General features: G+C 43.8%; 2 protein-coding genes and 1 pseudogene across 3 annotated transcripts; 1 reads left to right on the top strand and 2 right to left on the bottom strand.

Annotated features, from left to right (window-relative positions):
- Window positions 1–1,192: 1,192 nt before the first annotated feature.
- DYNLL1 (dynein light chain LC8-type 1) lies at window positions 1,193–3,664 on the top strand. The gene is made up of 3 exons (XM_032431486.1): window positions 1,193–1,338; window positions 1,538–1,675; window positions 3,240–3,664. The coding sequence occupies exons 2-3, from the start codon at window positions 1,544–1,546 to the stop codon at window positions 3,375–3,377; spliced, it is 270 nt and encodes an 89-aa protein (XP_032287377.1). The 5' UTR covers window positions 1,193–1,338; window positions 1,538–1,543; the 3' UTR covers window positions 3,378–3,664.
- A 2,309-nt stretch (window positions 3,665–5,973) lies between these two features.
- COQ5 (coenzyme Q5, methyltransferase) lies at window positions 5,974–21,888 on the bottom strand. Of its 2 annotated transcripts, XM_032431520.1 has the most exons (7): window positions 21,675–21,888; window positions 17,627–17,776; window positions 14,398–14,619; window positions 9,767–9,873; window positions 7,405–7,493; window positions 6,709–6,820; window positions 5,974–6,630 (listed from the first exon to the last, which is right to left on the bottom strand). In XM_032431520.1, the coding sequence occupies exons 1-7, from the start codon at window positions 21,874–21,876 to the stop codon at window positions 6,529–6,531; spliced, it is 984 nt and encodes a 327-aa protein (XP_032287411.1). In that variant the 5' UTR covers window positions 21,877–21,888; the 3' UTR covers window positions 5,974–6,528. The 2 variants fall into 2 exon arrangements, with proteins under 2 accessions (XP_032287411.1, XP_032287412.1); XM_032431521.1 differs by lacking the exon at window positions 17,627–17,776.
- Window positions 21,889–24,576: 2,688 nt separating this feature from the next.
- LOC116648908 lies at window positions 24,577–25,127 on the bottom strand (annotated as a pseudogene).
- Between the last annotated feature and the right edge of the window lie 277 nt (window positions 25,128–25,404).

Below are 25,404 nucleotides of genomic sequence, written 5' to 3'. Positions count from 1 at the left end.
CTGGGATCATGACCTGGGCCGAAGGCAGCCGCTTAACCGACTGAGCCACCCAGGCGTCCCAGTGCTGGGATTTAAATCCTGATCTGACCCTGCTCCCCAACCTCTCAAGACCACTTACTGGTTAGTCTCCCAAAGCCAGAGGAAAGTACCTCTGAGGGACGCCCTTCTATCCGTTAGGGTACTTCCGCCTTAGAGATAAATCCGCAACCAAGAAACTCCCTCACAGGAAAGACTGCCTCAACGAGCAAGAAGCCCCATCCGGGCCACACACACCTGGGATCAGCACTTCCAAACCCTAGCCCCTTAAAGGAAGTCTTCCTTGCCCAGCCAGAATAAGGAAACCTCTCCCATTCCTGAAGACCTTACCACCCACCCCCAAATTTCAAAAGAGGCCCGGCTACATAATTTGTGGGACCCAATGCAAAATGAAAATGTGGGGTCCCTTGTTAAAAAAAAAAAAAAATTAAGAATCTCAAGAATGAGAGAGTAGAGGGCGCCTGCGTGGCTCAGATGGTTAAGCGTCTGTCTTCAGCTCAGGTCATGATCCCAGGGTCCTGGGATCGAGTCCCACATCGGGCTCCCTGCTCCTTGGGAGCCTGCTTCTCCCTCTGCTTCTCTCTCTCTCTGTCTCTCATGAATAGATAAAATAAAATCTTTAAAAAAAAAAAAAAAAAGAATGAGAGAGTAGAGCATTAAACCAAGCCCTGGGGCCCCTCTTCTGCAACTGCCCTGGTTACTCGCCCATAAAGCCAGCCCTGCTTCAGAAATACCCTTTAAGTGAACGGAGTGGCTACCTCACTTAGAATCCTTAAATCCTTTGGACTTGGGGTGGAGGTGGGGGGTACGTAGGACACCCAACTTCCCAAGATATTCGAGAACACACCCTGGGACAACCTTCGAAAATCTGGAGGCACTTCTCTTGGCTTGGGCACAAAGTCCCCCCGCACCCCTCTAGTCTCTGGGTGGTCCTCGCGACCCCGCCCCAGCTCCACCTTCGGGGTGTGTGGGCCTCACCGCGTGCGGCCCATTGCCGGGGCAACCGACGCCGCGAGAGATGCATTGTGGTCTGCAACAAAATGCAGGAGAAAGATCCTGAGGGAACCATTGAGTCTATGGACCAATGGGAGAGTCCTGGGGGCTGCGTCAAGCCAATGGGGACGGTCCTCGGGGGCGGGGCCGGCGGGAGCAGGGCGGGGCCTAGGCACTAGGCGGCGGCGGCTGGCGTGGGGCTCCTTAGATGCGCCACGGCTTCGGTAGCGACGGTAGCTCCTGCCGGGTCTGAGTGTCGCCAGCCCCTCCCCCAGGAGACCGTTGCAGTTGGCCGTCCCCTGCTCCTCGGTGAGAGACTCGGGGGCTGCGGGGGGCTTCGCTGCCTGGTTACATCTCCCGCCGGACTTCTCCCGCTGTTCGGTCCGCGCGGCCCGCGCTTTCTGAGAAGTGGGGTGGGGGGCGGGAGGAGCGGGCTGGGGGAGCTGGCGCCTCGCAGGCGCAGCCTACACCCCAACTCCTCACCCTTTGCCCGGGCCTCGCCCCCCAGGTAACCATGTGCGACCGAAAGGCCGTGATCAAAAACGCCGATATGTCGGAGGAGATGCAACAGGACTCGGTGGAGTGTGCGACTCAGGCGTTGGAGAAATACAACATAGAGAAGGACATTGCGGCCCATATTAAAAAGGTGAGGACGGGGCGCGCGGGCAGGGGGGGCTCGGGCCGTTTGCGCGCAGCTGGGGCGAGTCACAACTTAGTCCTTCTTCCCGATCCTGCGTCCCCAGAGCGCTTGGCAGACATCCTTGGAGGCACGCAGGGCAGCTCGGGTGTAGAGGTTTCCAGAAAGGACGCAGATGAATTTTGCGCTCCTGATGAGAAGACCAGACCCTCCGCGCCCGAAGTTTTTTTATTACCCAGCTCCGCAGGGGGAAAGCGCCACCTAGCAACGGTTTCTAGGATCAGGGAGCAGCGGTTCCCCCTCTTCTGCATGATTCCTGCGCGGAGGATCCATCTGGGTGTTCCGGAGGGGGGGAGCTGCGTGGGTGTTTCCAGCCGGGCCGGAGGGAGATCTTGCCAGCCTTTCGGTGGGGAGTTAGTCGGCAGTTGAGGGAAAGTGGGTGGTAGTGGTGGTTAGGGGGCTGGGGTGAGGGCTTGGTAAATGGCAGTCTGTAGAAAGCTGGCAGGACTGCCAGTTTCTCCGAGCTGTGTTTTCTGGAAGGGAAGGGAACTGGCAGCTTAAGCCGTGGGAGGGTTCCTAGTTGAGAATGGGAAGATGAAAGACTACAGATGGAACAGATACCTTTTTTGACAAACGCAGCAGTGGGTTCCTCTAACTTTTAAGAACGTTATTCCAGTAGATGGAAAAGATGTTCATGCTGCATACAGCGTGAGAGCCGAATTTTGTGTAACTCCTCGCAGAGACTTGTAAGACTTACATAGAGAAAGACTGGCTTTGGCGCCCGCCCTACAGTCACCTAGTGAAGAAATTAGCACAGGCGTTCTTGTTCTCAGAGCCCCTTTGGCTGAGGAGAATAGGGAAAGTTGTTCCTGCAGTTTGCTATCTTTGTGTACTAGGTGATAGATTAGCACCATCAGGATGGATGTGGAAGAGAGCGCTATTGAAATTAAGGATAAAATCTGACAGGTGACCATCAGATTCTGCTTCTAGCATTCTTTTTGTGGGTGGAACAGTGGATGGCAGAGTATCTGGTGCCCTTTAAATTTTGATCCACAGTGGTTTAAATGCGTATTGAGGCTTTGCGCTTCGGACATCTTTTGTTTTCATTGATACTGGAGTGCAGTTAAGGAATGGGGTATTTGGGGCTAAATATTTACCATTTTGGATTTTGTGGTGCATGACCTACAGGAGGATAATTTCGTTTGTTCTGTTTACACATAACGTGATAAACTAGAACTGTTATCACCTGCTGTCAATTAACGAGACTATCATAGGAGCTATGAAGGCGAAATTACCATGATAACAAAGTGCCCTGCCTATGAGGCTGCCCTTACTGCCTTTTACCTCCCCAGCCCCCATTCTCAGCTTAGCTCAGACTGCAAGTATGTATGCATTAATGCACTATGTAGGCGACTTGGAGCTGGGGAACATTCTTTCATGCTAAGAATTTGCAGATGCTAACGTTCCTTCTTTCTGCCCCTACAGGCTCTGCTTATCTGGGAGGCAAACTCTGACCTCTGGTTTAGCACTGAAATTCTAGTGTTCTTTTTCTTTCCCCCTCTCCCCCCACCAGGAGTTTGATAAGAAGTACAACCCCACCTGGCACTGCATCGTGGGGAGGAACTTCGGTAGTTATGTGACACATGAAACCAAACACTTCATCTACTTCTACCTGGGCCAAGTGGCCATTCTTCTGTTCAAATCTGGTTAAAAGCATGGACTGTGTCACACACCCAGTGATCCATCCAAAACCAAGGACTGCAGCCTAAATTCCAAATACCAGAGACTGAAATCTTCAGCCTTGCCTAGGGGAACACCTCGATCTTTGAACCTTTATTGTGTTGTTTTGTACAGGGCATTCTCTGTACAAATTTGTTGTGGTTATAAAACAATTAGCAAAACAGCTTACATTTGTATTTATTTTCTATTCCATACCTCTACCCCATGTTTTTTCTCCTCAAAATCCATTCCTTTCAAAATAAATCTGTTGGAGAAGTGTGTGTTAGTTACGATTTGTTCAAATCTAGGGTTGAAAATGGCTTATCACTTAATCTTGAGTAGGTTAGTGGGGGTCAGTCCTTGAAGTGAGTTTCTGTGGGATGTAATAGACTAGCCTATTCATAGTGCTCATCTTGAGTCTTTACTTTACCCCATCCTGCAGCTGTCCTGCATGGAAGACTACTGCTCAGAAGTGCATGTTGAGAAACACATGGCACAGAAACTTTTGGGTTAAATCTCATTACTAATCTGATAAATACTATCCTTAAGTGCTCATTTTGTTAAAAGGGTGTTCTGGACTTTGGGCCTCAGGTGGTGGTGATGAATGTGTAGAACTTTATCGAAGTTGTTTTGTTTTTTGTTTTTTTTGCCTGTAAAATAAGCCAATAACAGAGTTGAGCTAATGAGAAATTTGCTGGGCTCTAGGCTGTCCGCCCCCACCCCCTTTTCCTGCCCTGTCCTAAAAGGACACTCAGATTAAAAGGGGTCTTAAAAGGGAAAATGAACGTTTTTGAGCAGCAGCCCTCCATGTGATTCCAATAAAGTCTCTGCAGGAATTTAAATGTGTAAGCCTGCTGTGCTGTGCTTTAACTAGCTATACTTAGAAACCCTGTTACAATTAAATGTGAATTGAAGCTTTCATTAAAAGGCCCAATTAAGGCTGTGGATAAGTAACCTTCATTAAAGGTTTCCTGCTATCAATTTTAAGAAGACTTAAGTCTTTTCTAGGAAGAAAATCAAATATAGCAGACTTGGCTTTTGTAGGCATAAAGGAAATATGCCAGAGGCTGAAACAACCCACACTCCTCTTGGGAAGTTGCGAGGGTCCTGGCTTTCTAGTCTCCCTATGTTTTCAGTGTTCACACGAGGTAACACTTTTTGTTTTAAACTTTGGGTCTGTGAGATGCAATTAGGATTTCTGAGCAGCCAGGCTACTGTGACACAGAAGGAGAGGATAGAGTTGAAATGACTCCATCTTAAGGACAGCATTAGGGGGGCGCCTGGGTGGCTCAGTTGTTGGGCATCTGCCTTCGGCTCAGGTCATGGTCCCAGGGTCCTGGGATCGAAGATCCGAGCCCTGCATCGGGCTCCCTGCTCAGCAGGAAGCCTGCTTCTCCCTCTCCCACTCCCCCTGCTTGTGTTCCCTCTCTCGCTGTGTCTCTGTCAAATAAAATCTTAAAAAAAAAAAAAGACAGCATTAGGTTGTAACATCTTTGGGAGATTATTACTACTAGAACTTGGGGTTTTAGGAATCATAGTGAAGTTGAGCTAGGTTAGGACTGGGAACGTTTCAGGGTAGAGAGGCAAAAAATTGTCTTCCTGTTTATTGTGGCAGTTAAAATGGGAGAAAAATTTTCCCCCTGCTTTTTGCAGGAAAGAAGGATGAGGTTCTGTGGAACAGGAGTGTAACTGAGGTGATTTAGGTTTGTATTTATATGAACATACTGAAGATGTTCCATAATTCATCTTTTTTCTAGCTCCTTTCCCTCTTTAGTGACCTATGTTTCTATTCGAAGCCCCCAAAGCTGTATCATTCTTGGTCAGTTAGCCCTACTTCCAAATAGTCTTCTGGCAATAGACCCTAGAGTTGATTTAAGTCCACAAATGGCTGGACATTGGGGGTTTAAATTTATCAGGCCCATATCTACTGCCTGGAAGTGGCAGGTTTTAAGTTTTATTTTTTGATTCAGATGCGAAAAAAACACTTCGCCGGGGAGATAGGATTGGGTTGATGGTTTATCAAATTCCTTCAGCGTCTGCTCCTTGTTAATTCTAATTTCAAAGGCCAACAGGCTCCAGCTGGCTGAAAAAGTAAGCTAAAAGTTTTTTTAATGTTTAGCACTTTGTTGGATGCTCTTTGCTGTTCTTTGAGATGGTTGTGTATAGATAGCTGTGTGTGAAAGCTTTTTAATGATAGGGCAAAACAAGATCTTGTGCGGGAAGGTACAGAAATGACCCCTACTGTGCTGGGCCTAGAGTCAGCATATCTAAAGGCTTTTGAAATAGCCTTGAACTAAGTTATCCACAATTAACAAATGGCCAGCCAAGTCATAGTTTGCTTTCTGCAATGTCTTAGCAAAGCCCCTTAAAAACCATAAGCTTAATCCACATTCAAAATATTTTTGGCCTCATTTTAACATCAAACATTGGACTGTATTAAGGAGACAAGAGCTCTCTGCCCAGCTCTGCCCCTTAGTACCGAAGGGGGTTAGGCTAGATCGTTTTCAAACTTTTTTTTTTCTTTTTTGGCTATAAAACCCTTCAAATGTATTCTGATAAAGAAGCTCTCCACATAAAACACGAAAGCAGGAGTTTTCTGGAACATTTATTCTTTCATCAAGGGTTTGGTTTTTTCAAGACAGGCATTGAGGATCCAATAGTAGTTTTTGGTAGAAGAGGACTAAGTGATGACAAAAATGTATTTCCTCACTCCCCCACCCAAGAAGAAATAACAAATACCACACAAATTGTAAACTCATTTAGTGATGCAGTTCATAATTGTAGTTGTGATTGTTAGCACTCTGACTTGGGCCTTGGTTTTTGGCCCCAGACTTAGTCCTAGGCTGAGAGATTGACTCAGGTACAGCTGGTTCAAATCATCGTTGAAAAATTAGCAGGAGTTGAGCAAAAAATACAGAGCAAGTATCTCTGGGAGAAGCCCTGAAGCAGCTCGTAGTGAAAGCCGCAGTAGGGTGACAGGGATCTGTTTCTAACACTTTGAGACTGGTCACGTCAGAACATGAGTCCAAGGCACATGACCTTAAGAGGAGATGTTCTGCTGCCGGTCTCACTAGCCAGATTCTCCTTCAGTTTCAGGCTTTCGACAGGGTGTGACTGGTTCACACTCCAGAATGGTAAAGGAATTACAGTTTGAAGCCAGAATGAATAGCCACGATGCCTGATGTGAGACTTTCATAAGTCACCTTCTCAAAACCTGCATCTTCTATCATCTCTTTGAACTCCTCCTAAAACACAAAGATACAGCAAGGATCACCTGGATTTAATCTCTAGGGCCTTTGTTGTAAAATATCAAAGTTTTGTACCTGAGATGGGAACTGTCGGATACTTTCTACAAGATATTGGTAGGACTTCCAGTCTCCTGCGATGACCTCTCCCAGGACAGGAATGACCTGGAAGCTATATAGATCATAAAGCCTAAACACAAAGGCAAAAGATTAAGATTAGAACATGCCCCCTGATCAGAAGCAAGAAGGTTTAAGCGTGGAGTTATAAATTCAAATGCCTATAGGGGTCAAGTCCCTGAAAGTAATGTGGGCCGGGTGTAAGACCAGTAGGGACTAGTGAGGATGTGGTGACAGGTGCAATTAGGAAGTAGCATAAAAGTGGAGAAGGGGCAGGTACTACTCAGCTCTGACTACTGCCATGTGGGAGTAAGTGCTCAGCACTGCCCTATATGGTTCCTCAAGTGAAGCTGGAAACTCAGATTTTTATGTGAAACTTCCTGATTTTTAAATACGAACATCTAAGTCAATTTCTTAAAATACGATGAATCAAACAAAATATATCTGTGGGCCAACCTGAGCCTCTGGTTGCTGGTTTGAATCTCTTCTGGCTTAGGTGTTGTCATTCAGAACTGGCTGACTTTGAGGTGGCACTGACCCTTAGAGACTCTGAACTATGAGGTTCATGCTTATCGCTTACTGGCTGTTTTATGTCCGTTTTGGGATGGGGAACCGTTGGCTAGCCAATGAGAATAAAGCCCTGTTAACAGTGCCAACCTGGATATGAGGGGATTGTTCACTTGACTAAACTCCAGGCAGAGAAACCGTCCTCCTGGTTTCAGGACTCGATGGGCTTCCTGAAGTGCCTGAGCAAGACAAGGAACAAGAGAACACACTCCTCAGCAGAACTCACTCAATTCCATGAGGCCGCAACAGCTTTAACTTTGATGGGCATTATAAAAGTTAGCATTTCCCATAGATCCCTTGGCATTCTCAGTTGGAAAGCTGTAGCAGCAGAGATAACCCTACGATATCCTAAATTTTATAGGCATTCTGCTGCCCATGAAGAGAAGGTTACTTGGAGTACTCAGATTGGTACAATCACATGGTGGCCAATTTCACAATTGTCTATTGATTATTTATTTATTAAAAGCTCATCTCGGGGTTTTCTTTTTTTTCTTTCTTTTTTTTTTAAGTAAACTCTTTGCTCAACATGGGGTTTGAACTTAAAACCCTGAGATCACCCTTAACCAACAGAGCCAGCCAGGTGCCCCTACAATTACTTATTTAAAGAGGATATCCTCTTTGATCTAGGAATTTTACTTCAAAGAACCTATCTTATAGAAATGCATCTGTTGTAGGGGCACCTGGCTGGCTCAGTCAGTTAAGCATCTGACAGTTTTGGCTCAGGTCAAGATCTCAGGGTCATGAGATCGGTCTCCATGCTGGGCATGGAACCTGCTTAAGATTCTCCCTCTCCCTGTCCCTCTGCTCCTCCCCACCCTCCAAAAAAAAAAAAAAAGCATCTATTGTAGAAATGACATGCATATAGGTTATTCCCTGCAGCACTGTTTGAACAGCACAAAATTAGAAGCATCTTAACTATTAATGAGATACTGGTTAAATTATGGAATGTCCAGGGGCGCCTGGGTGGCTCAGTCATTAAGCATATGCCTTTGGCTCAGGTCATGATCCCAAGAGGTCCTGGGATCAAGCCCCGCATCAGGCTCCCTGCTCTGCAGGAAGCCTGCTTCTCCCACTCCCCCTGCTTGTGTTCCCTCTCGCGCTGTGTCCCTCTCTGTCAGATAAATAAATAAAATCTTTAAAAAAAAATAATGAAATGTCTATATAAATGGAATCTACACAGCTATTTAAAAAAAGGAAGAGCCAGGGCTCTTTATGCACTGACATGGAAAAATCTCCCAAGATATATTTTTAAGGGAAAGAAAGCAATGGGCAAAATTTCATATGCTAATATTTGTATAAAAAAAAGAAAAAGCAAAATGTTTAATATTCACCAAACATCTCTGCAAAGGTACACAAGAAATTGGTAATTGGAGGGGGCGCCTGGGTGGCTCAGTTGGTTAAGCGACTGCCTTCGGCTCAGGTCATGATCCTGGAGTCCCGGGATCGAGTCCCACATCGGGCTCCCTGCTCGGCAGGGAGTCTGCTTCTCCCTCTGACCCTCCCCCCTCTCATGCTCTCTATCATTCTCTCTCTCGCAAATAAATAAAATCTTAAAAAAAAAAAAAATTAAAAAAAAAGAAATTGGTAATTGGAGGGAGGGAGAGGAGGCACTGAATGGTTGGGACACAGGGGTGGGAGGCATACTTTCATTGACATGCCCTTTTGTACTTTGAACCTACTCAAAAAATTTTTTTTAATTAGAAGAACTAATAAACTGCATACAAGGGGCAGGTCATAAAAATCAAGCTGAAGTGCACCATAAAGATGTCTCACTGAAAGCAGAGGAACCAGGTAACTGGAGCCCCCCATTACAAAAACAAAATGTGGTGCCTTGCACATTGTCTTCAAATGCTTTGGGATAGAATATTGAAGTAGAAATGAAGAAGAGCTGCATTAGGGGGTGCCTGGCTAGATTAGTCGGTAGAGACTTTTGATCTCAGAGTTGGGAGTTGGAGCCCCACGCTGGGTGCAGAGATTACTTAAAGATAAAATCTTAAAAAAAAAAAAAAAAGGTTTAAGAGCTAAATGTTCCCTTCTCCCTACGGAGGAACCCATGACTCTAGGTACCTTCTGCCAAAATAAGTGTTTGAGTGCCTTCTGTATTGGCTTTGGAAACGCCTCTGATCTGCAAACTCAGGCTCAGACAACTTCACAAGTGAGCAGAAACAGATGGAATGCCAGAGCATGACTGACAGCTCAAAGATGTGAATACCAACCCAGGCAACAAAGGCTTCTATGGGGATCTGCTCTGTGGTTTGGGTCTTATTCAATTTTGTGACTAGGAAATTGGCAACTTCAAGGATTGAAACCCCTAAGCCGGAAATAGTCATTCCATTCAAGAGCTGGGTGGAGAGAAGAATCCCTCCCTCTTTCCTCATTTTCTGTGGGGCCGCTGTAGGAGATCTAACAGCACAAGAGTCACACAGGCTAAAGACGCAGCCATATATACCACCTGATCAATGTGTGTGACATTCCGGATCCCAAAGGCAATAGTGTAAACGTCAAACTTGTCATCATCAAAGGGCAGTTCTTCAGCATCTCCCAGTACCCAAGCAAGTCCTGAAAGAGAAAATCATTTCTGGTCTCAGTCTGGGTCGCTGTCTCTTAGGTACCCGGTGAACTGTCAAACCTGAGGAGGGCATTGTGGGAATCCCCCAATTTGCAGTCAGCCAGGCAGAAGTGTGGGCAGCCCGCACACCCCACTGATGGCTGACTTCTGAAGTGGGGGCAGTCTGCGGAATCTGAGACTAACTCTGCGAGTCAGTGTCAGAATTGAGCTGAATTATTGCACACCTAGTTGGTGTGGGAGAATTGGAGAACAGTTTGGTGCTGGGGAAAACCATACGTGTGGTATCAGAAACCATCACACATCTGCCTTCCTCACTGGGTTCCTGGCTGCTGTCTTCAAGGTGTCACCCCGGCCTGAGAATCTGAATTTCTTCAAGTTTAGCAGGAAGTTCTTTCCCCATGGGTCTCAGAGAAGAACCTGATGAATACTTAGTTATGCCCACCCTCAAGCAATTTTTACCCAACTAAGTGTTTTGTGTAAAGTACCATGGTTAAGATCCCAGGTCTGGGGTTTAGACTGCCAGGATTTTAATTCCAGCTTTATTCACCATTTATTAGCTGTATAAGCTTGAATAAACTACTTTGCCTTGGTTTCCTCATCTGTAAGATGGAGTTAATAATAGTACCAACTTCAGAGGATCATTGGAAGTATTCTAAGTATGGAATTTAGCCTAGTTATATTGGTTCTATTGGAGAATCAAAGTGTCTAGACCCTAAATCTGGTCACAAATTCAGAAAACACCCAAGGGAACCAACCCTATAACAGGGTAGCTATGTCCACTAAAGGATCCTGATTCGGCTTTAACATTATTCAACTTGCAGCAAATTAGACATAAAATGCAATATAGAAGGAAGGCTCTATAGAGGAAAGTAAATGAAAACCTTCCTGGAAAGCAAAGTAGCAGTTATTTAACAAAACCCTTAAAAATAACGATACCCTGGGGTGCCTGGGTGGCTCAGCAGTCGGTTAAGCAGTGGACTCTTAGTTTCGGCTCAGGTCGTGATCTGGAGATGATGGAGGTCTGGAGATCTAGCCCTGTGTGGGGCTCTGTGCTCAGCAGGGTGTCTGCTTCCCCTCTCCCTTTCCCTTTGCCCCTCCCCCAGCTCACACACACTCTCTCTCTCAAATAAATAAATGAATCTTTCAAAAAAAAAAAAAACCATATCCTCTGAACCAGCTATTTGATTTTTAGGAGGATGACATTGATGACATCATCATCATCATAGCAACTGCTCTGAGCCATTGATGGCAGGGTCTACATTATCACCTTACACACATTATCTTATCACATTCCCATACTAACTCCGTGGGAAAGCTCTTACTATCCTCCTCATGGTTTAGGTGAGCCAAGTTGAGTATCAGGAAGATGAAAGCAGCTTGCCCAAGATCACCCAGATGGATTGGAAATCAGGTTGTTTTATCCCAGGGCCTGTGTTTTCTTTTTTTTATTTATTTTTAATTTTTTTTTAAGATTTTATTTATTTGACAGAGAGACAGCGAGAGAGGGAACACAAGCAGGGGGAATGGGAGAGGGAGAAGCAGGCTTCGTGCTGAGCAGGGAGCCCGATGCAGGGCTTGATCCCAGGACCCTGGGATCATGACCTGAGCCGAACGCAGATGCTTAACCACTGAGACACCCAGGAGCCCCAGGGCCTGTGTTCTCAATAGCTATGGTATATTACCTTCTACTACAAGGTGGTTTTTATTCTACCATTTTATAGATAAGGTAATTGAGATCTGGAGAGTTTAAACACTTGTCCGAGGTTATATAGAAGGTAAAAATTAATAAATGCATGCAAAAATTTACAAATAAGGATGTCACGGGGCGCCTGGGTGGCTCAGTCGTTAAGCGTCTGCCTTCGGCTCAAGTCATGATCCCGGGGTCCTGGGATCGAGCCCCGCATCGGGCTCCCTGCTCAGCGGGAAGCCTGCTTCTCCCTCTCCCACTCCCCCTGCTTGTGTTCCCTCTCTCGCTGTGTCTCTCTCTGTCAAATAAATAAATAAAATCTTTAAAAAAAAAAAACAAAAACAAATAAGGATGTCACAATGCTGTGCTCTGTGCAAAAGCTTTAGAAAAAAGTGAAAGATCAATTGGTTGCTGGTTATGTAAATTGGTGATGTGAATCTTCGTGATTCACATCCATACAGGAGAATATCATAAATAATGATTTTAAGGAATTTTTAATGACATGGACATCTCATGATACAATGCTGAGTTAGGGCAGGATACTAAATTGTATATACAGAAAGTCTTCAATTTTATAAAAAGGAAATGATTAGGAAAAGCTAGGAAGGAAATACATTAAAATACTGGGAGCATCTCTTGATGTTAGAATTATAGGTAACATTTACTTCTTAATACTTTTGCAAAATCCAAAATTCTCTCAAATATATCACTTTTATAACCTATCAAATACTTTTTAAAAAATATTTTATTATTTAATTAACAGAGAGAGAGAGAGAGACAGGGAGAGAGGGAACATAAGCAGGGGGAGTAGGAGAGGGAGAAGTAGGCCTCCTGCCGAGCAGGGAGCCCAATGCAGGGCTGGATCCCAGGACCCCAGGATCATGACCTGAGCCAAAGGTAGACGCTTAACCAACTGAGACCAGGCGCCCCTCAAATAATTTTTTTAAAGCTCCTGCCCTCAAGGGGCACCTGGGTGGCTCAGTCATTAAGCTTCTGCCTTCAGCTCAGGTCATGATCCCAGATCGAGCCCCGAGTCGGGCTCTCTGCTCGGCGGGAAGCCTGCCTCTCCCTCTCCCTCTCCCACTCACCCTGCTGTGTTCCTGCTCTCGCTAACTCTCTCTGTCAAATAAATAAATAAAATCTTAAAAAAAAAAAAAAGCTCCTGCCCTCAGAACTTCCATTTGGGGAGGAAGTGCTCCATCCACATAAGATGTAAATAAAACACACAAGAGTGCTATACATAAATATACCTTTCTCATTAACTTACTATTACAAAATAATTTCTAGGATCCTCCTTAGTTTCAACTCTTCGTGTGATATTTTTTACAAAGACATCATTGTTGGACATTGAGGAAGCAAGGAGGAAAGATAAGGAAAACTGGCCTATGCAGCACTTAATAATTCATATGCCAGTGGATTTGTCTTGGCAGTGAGGAGAGGCTGAAGGACAAGCTATGCTATGGAAGGGATGATTCCAGAAATGGAGCATTCCCTATCATTTCTATCCTTGTTCTCCATTCGTTATGGTTGAGCACCAGAGAGAAGGGAAACAAGTTTTTCAGTAGGAGTAAGGAAACATAGTGCCTTTGTCTAAAAACACTAAGGACTGTCTGCTTTCTGATCAGCACTGAGGGTTAACAAAAGAGCCCTTCATCTTGGAGGCCAAGTGGGCTGTGGTCCGTCTAGGCAGCTTGTTCTGGGGGTGGGGGGCGGAGGAGGAAGAATTGAACTAAAATAACCATAGTCACTCCTGGGGGGAGGGGAAGGACAGGACCCTGAGGTTGACCCGAGGACCTTTATTTTCCTTGTCCCAGACCGCTGCCTCACGTAGCTGCCTGCAGGGCTTGGTCAGCTGGGGAGAGGCCAGGGCAGTGGCTCCGGAGAGCTGGATCTCACAGCCACCCCCTTACTTCTACTTGATAAAGTTGGGGGGAGTATTTTAAGAGATGAAAACAAACAGCAAAATGTGAAATCTACTTCTTTAAGCTTGGGCACAAATTGTCCATTTTCAGGTTGCAGTGGGTTCCCCGAGACATGCAGTCACTCTCCTATCTGCTGCTGACAGGAGCACTGTTTCGGGAGTTTCTTTAATTCTATCAGCTGGGGCCTCGGAGGAACAGATGCCCAGACGAGGGAGGAGTGCAAAAGGGGTCTTCTTTGCGGGGAGAACATCTGGGGTTGGATAAAAGGAAGAGGAAGCAAGACTGAGTGGGGAAAGCCTGTAGACCTCGATGCAGATCCGATAAAGCCTTAGCCAGCCCAACAGGGAGCTCTGGAGCACGGCCAGCAAAGAGCCCAACCTGGAGGTGGAGGCAGAGCCCGAAGGTTGTAACAGCTTGTGTACGAAGCGCAAGTTCCTGTGTTAAGGGCAGAGCACCTTCCCAGCTTCCACATGCGTCAAACCCTCTGAGTACTGACGGGGACTGGGATGGCTCCAAAACAGGACATTGGGGTCAGCAGGGAGTTGCTGGGAATTGAAAGCAAAACTTCCGTCTCAGAGTCCAAGAGCTAAGATCCCAAGACTCAGCTCCGATTTGGGATCTGCCGTTTAAAAGTTGTGTTACTTGAGCAGAGGCACTTTACTCAAGCAGCTCTTTGGGCTTTGGTTATCAGCTCCATCACATGGGGCTGGTCATCACACTAACTCCCTGGGTTGCCGAAATAATGTACATAACAGCACACGAACTGGATTCAGGCACACAAATTATCTTCGACTCCTGCCTATCTATATGTTTTTGAAAATAAAGCACTTCAACCTTTTATATATCCCATCTTACTTCATAAACACACAAACATTTCCACTGTGTCTACTTCCCATAGGATTTACCAGCTTTGTGTCCTTGAGCACGGGCTTTCTGCTTTCCAATCTTTAGCATCTCCTTGTTGATGTCACAGACCACAACCCGGGAACCGCCCAAAGGATCATCTTCACTTTGGTACTTTTTGGCAATTTCTTCCCAGGATAAATTTTGCTGGGCCCGTAACTGCCTCTTCTGCTTTCCCTTATGCTGTGCCTGGACATAATTAAGGAACCGGAATGCAATGTCACCTGTGGGAAGCCAACAGGAGGAAAGATGCAAACATAAACACACGCAAAAATCCAACATTTCCAAAACCAAACAGAGCGACAAAGGTACAAGATTTGAGGAATATCCAAAAATTGAAGTGTCTCTTCATTTCTATGGTAACTTAAAAAAAAAAAAAAATTGGGGTGCCTGGGTGGCTCAGTCAGTTAAGTGCCTGCCTCCAGCTCAGGTCATGATCTCTGGGTCCTGGGATGGAGTCCCGCGTTGGGCTCCTTGTTCAACAGGGAGCCTGCTTCTCCCTCTGCTTGCTGCTTCCCCCTGCTTGTGCTCTCTCTAACAAATAAGTAAAATCTTTAAAAAAAAAAACACATTTTTTTAACTTCTAATATTCTTTTTTTTTTAAGATTTTATTTTTTTAAAAGATTTTATTTATTTGACAGAGAGACACAGCGAGAGAGGGAACACAAGCGGGGGAGTGGGAGAGGGAGAAGCAGGCTTCCCGCTGAGCAGGGAGCCTGACGTGGGGCTCGATCCCAGGACCCCGGGATCATGACCTGAGCCGAAGGCAGACGCTTAACGACTGAGCCACCCAGGCGCCCCAAGATTTTATTTTTAAGTAATCTCTCTACCCAACATGGGGCGCAAACTCACGACCTCAAGATCAAGAGTCCCATGTTCTACTGACTGTGCCAGCCGGGTGCCCCGTTAACTTCTAATATTCTTAAAAACCTTTAAAAAATTGCATAAGTAATGCATGGACACATTCTCGCTATAAAAGACTCACCCAAATTTATGATGATGTCTCACCCCTCATCTCTGCTTGCCTCTATCTTCCCAATATATTTAGATCACATTTCATAGTCCCTCATAGACTCTTTTGTAAACTAGAGTAACAGACTAATATTTTATTTCTATTTCATCAATAGATGAAATAGATGAAATAGATTACAGATGGTACCTCTTGACTCCTTTCAACCTTCTACTGTGGGCACTTTTACACTGTCAAGACTGATAACATACTGTTTGTTCAGTAGCTATAATTTTGTCTTCTGTGCTTTGCTGGAGTCTACAAGCTGAAAAGTGTTTATGTTATTGTGACCAGGTAAATACTGTTTGGGCCAAGACAGTGCTTTCTAGGATCACATTTCCTTTCTTATAATGTTGTTTGTCTTTGTTTTTCTTACACCAGTTGCAAGAAATATATCCTTAAGTTTTTCTAGTCTCTTCAACAAATTAGGTATTCTCCAGTCCCTTTCCTATATATTTAAATCTTTTATATGAAACAGCTTAAAAACACAGGAATCATATTATACACATAGTTATACAACTTGTTTTCTTTCTCTTCCCACTGAATATGTCTTTGAGAACCTTCCATCAGTACTTATAAGTTTTCCACATTCTTTAAATAGCTACATGATATTTCATAGAATGGGTGTACCTTAATTTAAAACAATTTCTTTACTGAGGCAGAAATAGGTTATTTCCAAGTTTTCACTACTACTAAAAATGATGCAGTGAGCATATTTGTAGCTATATATTTTTAAAACGTCTTTTTTAGTACATGGGATTACCTTCCAATTACATTTTCTAAATGGGCAGTTGCCAGCACATAGTAATGCTGCAGGTGAAGACACAGAAGTAGGCAGCTCTGACCGAAGCCTTTCTGGAGCTGTATCTTTGTGCAAGTTTTTTTTTTTTTTTTTAGACTAGATATGGAGATTTGGAATTGTGGGATCCTAGACCATAAAGATTTTAGATTTTAATAGATTCTGTTAAATTGTCCTCCGTTGAGGGCGCCTGGGTGGCTCAGTTGGTTAAGCGACTGCCTTCGGCTCAGGTCATGATCCTGGAGTCCCTGGATCGAGTCCCGCATCGGGCTCCCTGCTCGGCAGGGAGCCTGCTTCTCCCTCTGACCCTCCCCCATCTCATGTGCTCTCTCTCTCTCATTCTCTCTGTCTCAAATAAATAAATAAAATCTTAAAAAAAATAAATAAATAAATAAAAAATAAAAAAAATAAATTGTCCTCCGTTGAGCAAACAATGAATCATGGAACACTACATCAAAAACTAATGATGTAATGTATGGTGATTAACATAACATAATAAAAAAATAAATAAATAAATTGTCCTCCATTGAGCAAGGTGTCTTACTACCTTCTGAGTTTCCACTGGGGAGAAGACCACACCAACAAAGCCACACATAAACATGTTTCACACATGGAGATTGTTCCTCTGTCATTTCTTATTCTATATTATTCTATTGGTATAGATTATCAAATTATTACATTATATGACCCGTTATTCTAATGTAATTTAACATGTACATTAACCATATAATAACATCACCAAGATGCATTGTAGAAACCCATGACGTTTTTCTCCCCAGATATCTAGTGTGCACCAAGTAACAAAGGACCATGTATAAACAATTGAGCTTTTGATTTCTGATATGATAATGGATTAGGCAGAAAGCTTATGGAATATGAGAAAGGGCATCCCCCCCAAAGAAAGAGGGAAAGTGGATTAAAGGTTAAACGGAAAATAAAAGTCATTCACATGGTGAGATGTCGCTGGAGTAAAAAAGTGATCTTTTTACTTTGTAACCCTGTGCATTTTAGAAAAATGACAGGCATAAAGCTGATATTTTGTGCTTTTGAGTGACATTTAGTTAAAAAGAGTAAACCTTTCTTAGGAGTGTGCTGATTTTCTTTTAAGATTTTATTTATTCATTTGACAGAGAGAGAGAGAGAGAGCAAGAGCAGGAACACAAGCGGGGGAGTGGGAGAGGGAGAAGCAGGCTTCCCGCAGAGCAGGGAGCCTGATGCAGGGCTGGATCCCAGGACCCTGGGATCATGACCTGAGCCAAAGTCAGACGCTTAAGAATTGAGCCACCCACGCGCCCCAGGAGTGTGCTGATTTCCAATTACCATCTTCAGCCTAATGGTAGGTAAGCTAGCTCATTCCAACAAGAGACACTAATGTCTACAAAAGGTGCTCAGCGATATTTGAGGATACTCGGCTGGACATTACCTGTGCCCCCAGCAACATCAAGCAGCTGGGTCCCAGGAAACGGGTGCATCTTCGAGAGCAGTAAATCCTTCCAAATACGATGGATACCAAGACTCATCATATCATTCATCACATCATACTTCTTGGCCACACTTTCAAACACATGATAGACTGACATAGGAGAAATAAAACACAATTGTGCTATTAACAAGATTAACTAGGGGAAGTCCTAAATGAGAGAGGAGGAAGCTTTTCTCCCCTGAAGTTGCCCGTCTTTGTCAGGTGAAGTTAAGCTATACTGCTTGATACCCAAATCTGCCCCTTAACCTCTTTTAAAAAAGGCTTTAGTTACTTCATGTAAGAAACCAACCTCTTTTCTGCTGTCTTAGTTACCTTTATCTAGGACCACTACCCCATGCACTTACTTGGTACAAAGTAGGTTTCCATTTCTTAGAGGATGGGGGGGGGTAATGGAATTTTTCTAATGGTTATTATAATAGAAAACAACAGAATCATTAGAAATACATGACTAATGGATGGGAAAGCCTGAGCTCATCCCTGCCTGGATCACAGAGAAAAAGCTCAGGTACAATTAGGTGGGCAGATGAATGGCAAGATGTGAATCAGGGCCAAGCCACACTGCAGAGGGCCCTCATAAATCTCATAAATCTGACAGGATCAAGGGAGAATATGGAATCTGATCTAGTGGGAGAAGGAATTTACTATTTAAGGCACTTTAAAACACAGGCTGCATTTAACTTCTTTATACCTGTTTCTCTGCCCATAAGATGAAAAACTCAGAGCCAGCTCCCTATCACCCTGCTATAAGGCTGAATTAGGTAATGAAGGGGAGATGCTTTGTTTCTCAAATGAAATGTGCTGCATAGATCCACGACATCACTGTCCTCTGCTGAATCAGCAGGCTATAGCGCCCCTCCTGAACTCAATCTTGAATGCCTTTCTCAACCCCAGGATCTCCAAGCTTGCTTTTTTTTGTTTTGTTTTTGGGGTATTCACGGACACTACAGCTCAACCCACCGAGTATAAGCAATCTTTGCTTTGCATGGTTCCGACATACATGAATTTCAGTGACTGTGGTTTAGTTAAACAACACCAGTCCCCCAGCAACATCATTCATGTGCAGCGGTGTATTAACTGTGAGTAACCGCATAAAGTACAAACTTCACTGGTAGTTCTTCAGCCCATAAGTCACTCTGTAAATAACAGACATGCATCATGATCAGTAACCAATTATGTCACTTCTTTCAGTTTGCACTTGATAGGTCACTACACATCAGTCATTCAGTTCACACACAGCAAAGCATGTAGATGTGTTACCTCCTTATCTCTCAGTTTTAAACACATGTGGGATTTTACAAAACTAGGTAATTGAAAGAGGAAATTGGCCAACGAAAATGAAAGCACTGCAAAGAAATGAAAAGTGGTAATACTGGAAGTGAAATGGCCATGGGGTTATAGGTGAAACAGCTGACTGTGGGAACGTTGATGCTCGAGAGACTCTAGATATGCAGTCAGAAGAACTATGTGAAGATGAACTTATGGATATAAATGAGGATGTGGTTGTGATGAAAAGGATGAAGATGTCCCAGAGGAAATGATGCCAGCAAAAAATCTCACCCTAGAGGAATTCCTGGAGATATTTCATGACATTGACAGTGAAAGGATAAAATGTTACAAGCTGATTAAAATTTAGAAAGCAGTACGGCAATTTACCAAGGCATAGAGAAGATGCTTGCTCCCTATTGTAAATTATATGACCAGAAGGTAGCAAACACTGTTCAAACTACTCTTGGTACATATTTTTTATGAAGGACTAAAACAACATGTTTCTAATTTTTTATTAGAATTTTAATTAAAAAACAAACTTAAAATTTAAAAATTCTAATTACATTAAGTTAAAACTAAACCTAATTTTATAGTTTGCTAAATAAATATTAACTTTATTTCATTTCTCTATACATTTATAACTAACAAAAGGAGAGTTTTTGATGTTCAATAATTTCTTAATTTTTTAAAGTAAACTCTATGCCCAATGTGGGGCCTAAACTCACGACCCTGAGATCAAGAGTCACATGCTCCACTGACTGAGCCAGCCAGGAACCCCTGATGTTCAATAATTTTTAGAGGTCCTAGGACATTTGTAATTTTCCCCATTGATTATTAATATCACTGTGCATGATTTCAGCGTGCATGGTCATTTTTACAGTCCTGCACTACTGTGCAAAGGGAAGACTGCCTGTACTTCAGTGTTGGGTCTCCATCTGGGAGATATATATTTAGCTCAGTGGATAACCTCTTCTTTGCTTGTGTGTGTGAAATACTGTTTTCGTTTTTTTTTTTTTAAAGATTTTTATTTATTTATTTGACAGAGAGAGACATAGTGAGAGAGGGAACACAAGCAGGGGGAGTGGAAAAAGGGAGAAGCAGGCTTCCCGCCGAGCTGGGAGCCTGATGCGGGGCTCGATCCCAGAACTCTGGGATCATGACCTGAGCCGAAGGCAGACGCTTAATGACTGAGCCACCCAGGTGCCCCTGAAATATTGTTTATATTTTGTAAAGTACAATACAGAAGTTAGGCATTATTATCATTTTGGAAGCAACCCACCTAGATTAAAATCCCTGGCTCTGCCACTTAGTAGCAAAATCTTGGGCAAGTGACTTACTATCTCTTTCAACAGTTTCTTCATCTATAATATCAGGCTATTAGTCTCTACCTTATAAGGTATTTACAAGAATTGATGTAAAGTATTCTAAAAGGTTTCAAGTCCTTAAGTTTACTATCCTTTTACTTGGCTTCTCTTATTTCACAAGCAGTTATCAAGCTTTTAATGTGCATCAGGCACTGAAATACAGACATGAATGAGCCACTGTCCTGAGTTTCTGGGGATTCACTCCAGTGAAATAAATTTAAAATCAATATTCAAAGAGTTACAGTAGAGGTATGTATTTAGTAAGGCTGAGGTCAGACGTAAGACAATGTAGTAGTCTTTAAGAGGATGGGATATTCCATTGTGATTTCTTTCTCTTTATTTCCTGAGTGACCACAGGCCAAGTGAAGGAAACTCTCAGACCTCACCATATCCACCTGTTAAATGGACGTAATACCTTCCCCATTATAAATGGTACAGCTGGAGTTTAAAACAGTCCTTTCCTTTCACATGCCTATAGCACAATGCTGGACACAAAAACTGCTCAACAATATCTAACCTTTATTGGGCAATTACGAAGTGCCAGGCACTATTCAAAATATTTTAATGAATGAAGTAATCTAATCCTCATTATAACTCTAAGAGAAAAGTTACTATTATTCCTACTCACACAATTTGGAAGCTGAGGCACCGCGAAGATAGTTTTCTCTTTCCTTTCTATAAAAAATGGCCCTACCCTTTAGCAAGAGGTGAAGAACATGAGCTCTGTAGTCACACCAAAGTGGGTTGGAAGATTGGTTCGGCCACTTACATAAATTGGGCAAGTTCTTGTTTAATCTCGAAGTCTCAATTTCCTCATGTGTAACTTGGGGATAACAATACCATTGTTCGGAGGTTGAAATGAAAATTGAGAATAAGGGGTGCTGGGTGGCTCGGTTGTGTGAGCGTCTGCCTTCGGCTCAGGTCATATGATCCCAGGGTCCTGGGATCGAGCCCCGCATCGGGCTCCCTGCTCAGCGGGAAGCCTGCTTCTCCCTCTCACACTCCCCCTGCTTGTGCTCCCTCTCTCGCTGTGTCTCTCTCTCTCTCTGTCAAATAAATAAAATCTTTAAAAAAAGAAAGAAAAGAAAAAAGAAAATTGGGAATAAAATCTGCATGGTGCCTGGCACATCATAAACACCCAGTTTTTGGGATTTAGTGATAATTACTGTGTTTAACAAGAGGAGGCATCTAAGCTCTGCGGTGTCAGGCTGGTAGGGTGGGGGCGGGGGGACTCCTTGGAGGTCAGGACTGCACAGGCTACGGCATACGAGTCAACACGACGTTAAATCAACTCCTAGCTGAGCAGAAGAAACTAGATCGCAGATAGATCCCTCCGCCCGCCCTCTCGCCCCTTTCACCTTTGCCCCCCTTCTCCTCCTCCGACACAGTCTCAAACCCGAAATGTGTTTCCGTTTCCCGCTTCTCTTGGGACAAGTGCCGCGCACCCAACGGGCCCCTGGGCCGGGAGCTACGAAACCCGGGGAGCCGGCAGCACCGCATCACCCACGACCACCTAGGACCGCAGTAGCTCCATAGAGCGCAGCTCCTGTGGGCCGCCATCTTGGCAGTAGGGTGACGGCGGCCGGATATTACGTAGTGTTGCATCGCTAGAGGGCCAACGGTGGCCGGTAGGAGACATGATTAGCCTAAGGCGTCCTGAAACCCTTTATTAGGGAGTTATGCGTGTGACCTCTGGGATCCGGAGGCTACTTAGTTTTTGAGTACCGGAAATCGCTTCTTCTCTCTCTTCCCACTTTGAATATAGAATTCACCAGAAATGAAGGGACCTTAGGATAAGCCCCAATCACCTCTCAGCGGCCATGTCTCTGAATCTTGTTAAGCAGCAGTATGAATGCTAACTCGCAAGATAACCAGTAACTCTTGTTTTCTGGTGCAGAAGTAGGAAACTAAGGTACCCTGTGGTTACAAGGCAAGAGATTACAAGGTCAATTCTCTTAAACTTTGATGTGCCTAAGAATCACCTGGTTTGATCTTTATTTTTTTTTATTTTTTAAGATTTTTATTTATTTATTTGACAGAGAGAGACACACCGAGAGAGGGAACACAAGCAGGGGGAGTGGGAGAGGGAGAAGCAGGCTTCCTGCTGAGCAGGGAGCCCGACGTGGGGCTCGATCCCAGGACCCTGGGATCATGACCTGAGCTGAAGGCAGACGCTCAACGACTGAGCCACCCAGGCGCCCCTGGTTTGATCTTTAAAATGCAGATTCCGGTGGGCGCCTGGGTGGCTCAGTGGGTTAAGCCTCTGACTTTTGATTTCCCTCAGGTCATGATCTCAGGCTCTTGAGATCAAGCCCCCATAGGGCTCCATGCTGGATGTGGAGCCTGCTTGGGATTCTCTCTCTCTTCCTTTGTCCCTCCTTTCTATCTTCTCCTCTCCAAAAGAAAAAAAAAAAAAAAAAGAAGAAGAAGAAGAAGAAGAAGAAGAAGCAGATTCCTGGGCCCAAATATCAGAGATTTTAGATCTGTAAGAAGAAGAAGAAGAAGAAGAAGAAGCAGATTCCTGGGCCCAAATATCAGAGATTTTAGATCTGTACAGTAGGGATGGGCATTGGGAATCTTTATTGAACAATCTTCTGTGGTGGTTCTTTTTTTTTTTAAGATTTATTTATTGGGGGTGGTGGAGCATAGGGAGAGGGAGAGAGAGAATCCAAAGCAGCCTCCACACCCAGCGCAGAGTCCCATGCAGGGCTGGATTTCAGGACCCTGAGATCATGACCTGAGCCAAAATTAAGAGTCCGATGCTCAACCGACTGAGCCATCCAGGAAATCCGCAAACTCCTGTGGTGATTCTGATGCAAGGAATTGGCAGACCATTCTTGAGAAACGTGTGCTAGACTACTCTGAAAAATAAATGTATAGGGGTGCCCGGGTGGCTCAATCGTTAAGCGTCTGTCTTTGGCTCAGGTCATGATCCCCGGGGTCCTGGGATCAAGCCCCACATCAGGCTCCCCACTCAGCAAGGAGCCTGCTTCTCCCTCTCCCTCAGCCTGCTGCTCCCCCTACTTGTGCTCTCTCTCTGTCAAATACATACATAAAATCTTAAAAAAAAAAAAAAAACATACAAAAGGCTGTTCTTTGGTCTTTACATTTTATGTACCTAAGAAATTTATAAATGGGAAGGAAAGCTCTGGTGTCTAGTTAGTGAGTCAGACCCAATCACCACTCACCCTCCTTCTTCTGCTGTCACAAAGCTACACTTCTAGCGCCAACTGGCATAGTGTGGATGTTTACTTCCAACCCAGATTTTCCGGTTCTTTTTTTATGGAAAGGGTAATGTAGACCATCTTGAGCAAAAGAGGATGGAGGTGGTGAGTTTTGCTTGGATTTCTATGTTTCTGCTTTGATTCTCTTTTTAAATGTATGTTTCCTGTAAATATTTCACAAGGAGAAAGCGCCAAGGACCCTAAGAAACTATTTTGAAAATGAAAAATCTCTTCCTGGTTTAATGTGTAGCCTGACAGATGGACACCTACTGCTTTCTTTTGGAAGAGCTGCACGGGTTTTTCTTCTTTCCCTCTCTTTTATTTTTAAAAGTGATAGAAGGAATGATTCATCCATGTAATTAGAGTTCTCACATCATTGTTAAAGGAAATAAAAATTCATCAAGGAAACTTAGTATATCTTCCATATCTAGTCATACATGAGAATGGACCTCAGGCTTTGGGGCTGTTCCTTGTAGACATCAAAGCAAATTTCCAAACAAACCAACATTATGTATTTGTTCTCATTTCAATATGACTTGCGGGGAAAAAACTGCAAAAGGTGGAGCAGGACAAGGACTGATGAAGGCCATTTTAAGGAAATTTAAATATACGAGATTAGTATCTAATTTTCTTTATTCAAGTTAAAACTATTAATTTCAAGAAATTGATTGATTTATATATACATTACTTATTAATATTTTGTATCGCATGTGATGATGTATAAGGAGCCAAAAAGGACCCAATTAGGGGAATTCTAGGATTTTGTCAATTTATTTGTTCATATAGGACTGCTGAAATTCCACTCACCCTTCTGTGCTCAGCTCAAGTGACACCTCTCTGGGAAGCCTTCCTCTACTCCCCACCCCCAACTGTTTGTACACCTCTCCTTGGAGCCCTTGCTATAGTCAGCATTTTGTGTTAACTTTATTATAGCTCTTGTTACCATCTTCCCTTGTAGTTTTTCATCCCTACTTGCTCCCTCCCTCCCTCCTTTCCTTTCTTTTGGGTGAATGATATGTTATTTAGTCAGTTTTGTTTACAAGTGAAACTCTGGGAATTCAAAATTAACATACTTGCTTGTGAACTTGCTATAGACAGCAGGAAAATCTTCACCCTTGTGTTCCACATTGTTTGGCTATGTTTTATCCAAATGCACCCTTATGAGCTGGCTGCCATCCAGTTTCACGTGGATTCTCTTGCCCATAATTTCATTTGGGAAGACTAAGCCCTCCAGGATTGTACCATGCACAGCTGTCAGGGTGGAGCACTTGCTTATTTTTTGTACAGCTTTTTTGAGTTGGCTCAGGCAACTCTGGGCAACAAAAACATTGCACTTCCCACTGAACTTTTTCTCCAGTTTATGAAATAGCTGGACTTAGATTTTCCGGGAAGATTTCAACTGAGGAATGGGAACAAAGATTAATAGCTTTCTGACCACCAATTTAAGTTTCCTTGGCTGTTGTTATATTCAACTCCCTTAGCTGGTCCTTGAGTTTTGAGATCATTTTCAGCTCAAGGATAGCTTAGGAGGTGCTGGACTCTTCCATAGCCATTGGGCTTCATGATATTTTGGCTCGAACTGAACATGGCCTTCTCTCTTTGGTGAGCACTGGCCTAACCACTATAGTTTCTTATTTGCTTAATTTACTTAGGAAACTGTGAGTATATTAAGACCTCAATCTGAATATATTTTGGCATTCCTTGTGCTCAGCACAGTGCCTGGCATATAATAGGTTTTTAACTAGCTGAGGTTAGTCTGAAAAATTATGTATTCATCTCTTTAACAGTGTGTGTATGTGATCCTTCAAATCTCAAACTGCTATGGTTGAAAGGAATCATTTATAATTTTCCAAAGTACAGATGG

This window comes from Phoca vitulina, unplaced genomic scaffold (genome assembly GCF_004348235.1).
Source record: "Phoca vitulina isolate PV1807 unplaced genomic scaffold, GSC_HSeal_1.0 scaffold46, whole genome shotgun sequence".
NCBI classification, from domain to species: Eukaryota; Metazoa; Chordata; class Mammalia; order Carnivora; family Phocidae; genus Phoca; species Phoca vitulina.
The sequence above is the reverse complement of the archived record's forward strand: the minus strand, read 5'-3'. Positions and strand labels throughout refer to the sequence as shown.

Coding starts and splice junctions, on each gene's coding strand:
- DYNLL1 (XM_032431486.1), top strand. CDS start 1,544: ATGTGCGACCGAAAGGCCGTGATCAAAAACGCCGATATGTCGGAGGAG. Junction 1,676..3,239: donor TTGCGGCCCATATTAAAAAG/GTGAGGACGGGG, acceptor TCCCCCCACCAG/GAGTTTGATAAGAAGTACAA.
- COQ5 (XM_032431520.1), bottom strand. CDS start 21,876: ATGGCGGCCCACAGGAGCTGCGCTCTATGGAGCTACTGCGGTCCTAGG. Junction 14,620..17,626: donor TGATGTTGCTGGGGGCACAG/GTAATGTCCAGC, acceptor GGCTTCCCACAG/GTGACATTGCATTCCGGTTC. Junction 9,874..14,397: donor TGCTCAAGGACACAAAGCTG/GTAAATCCTATG, acceptor TTTCTCTTTCAG/GACTTGCTTGGGTACTGGGA.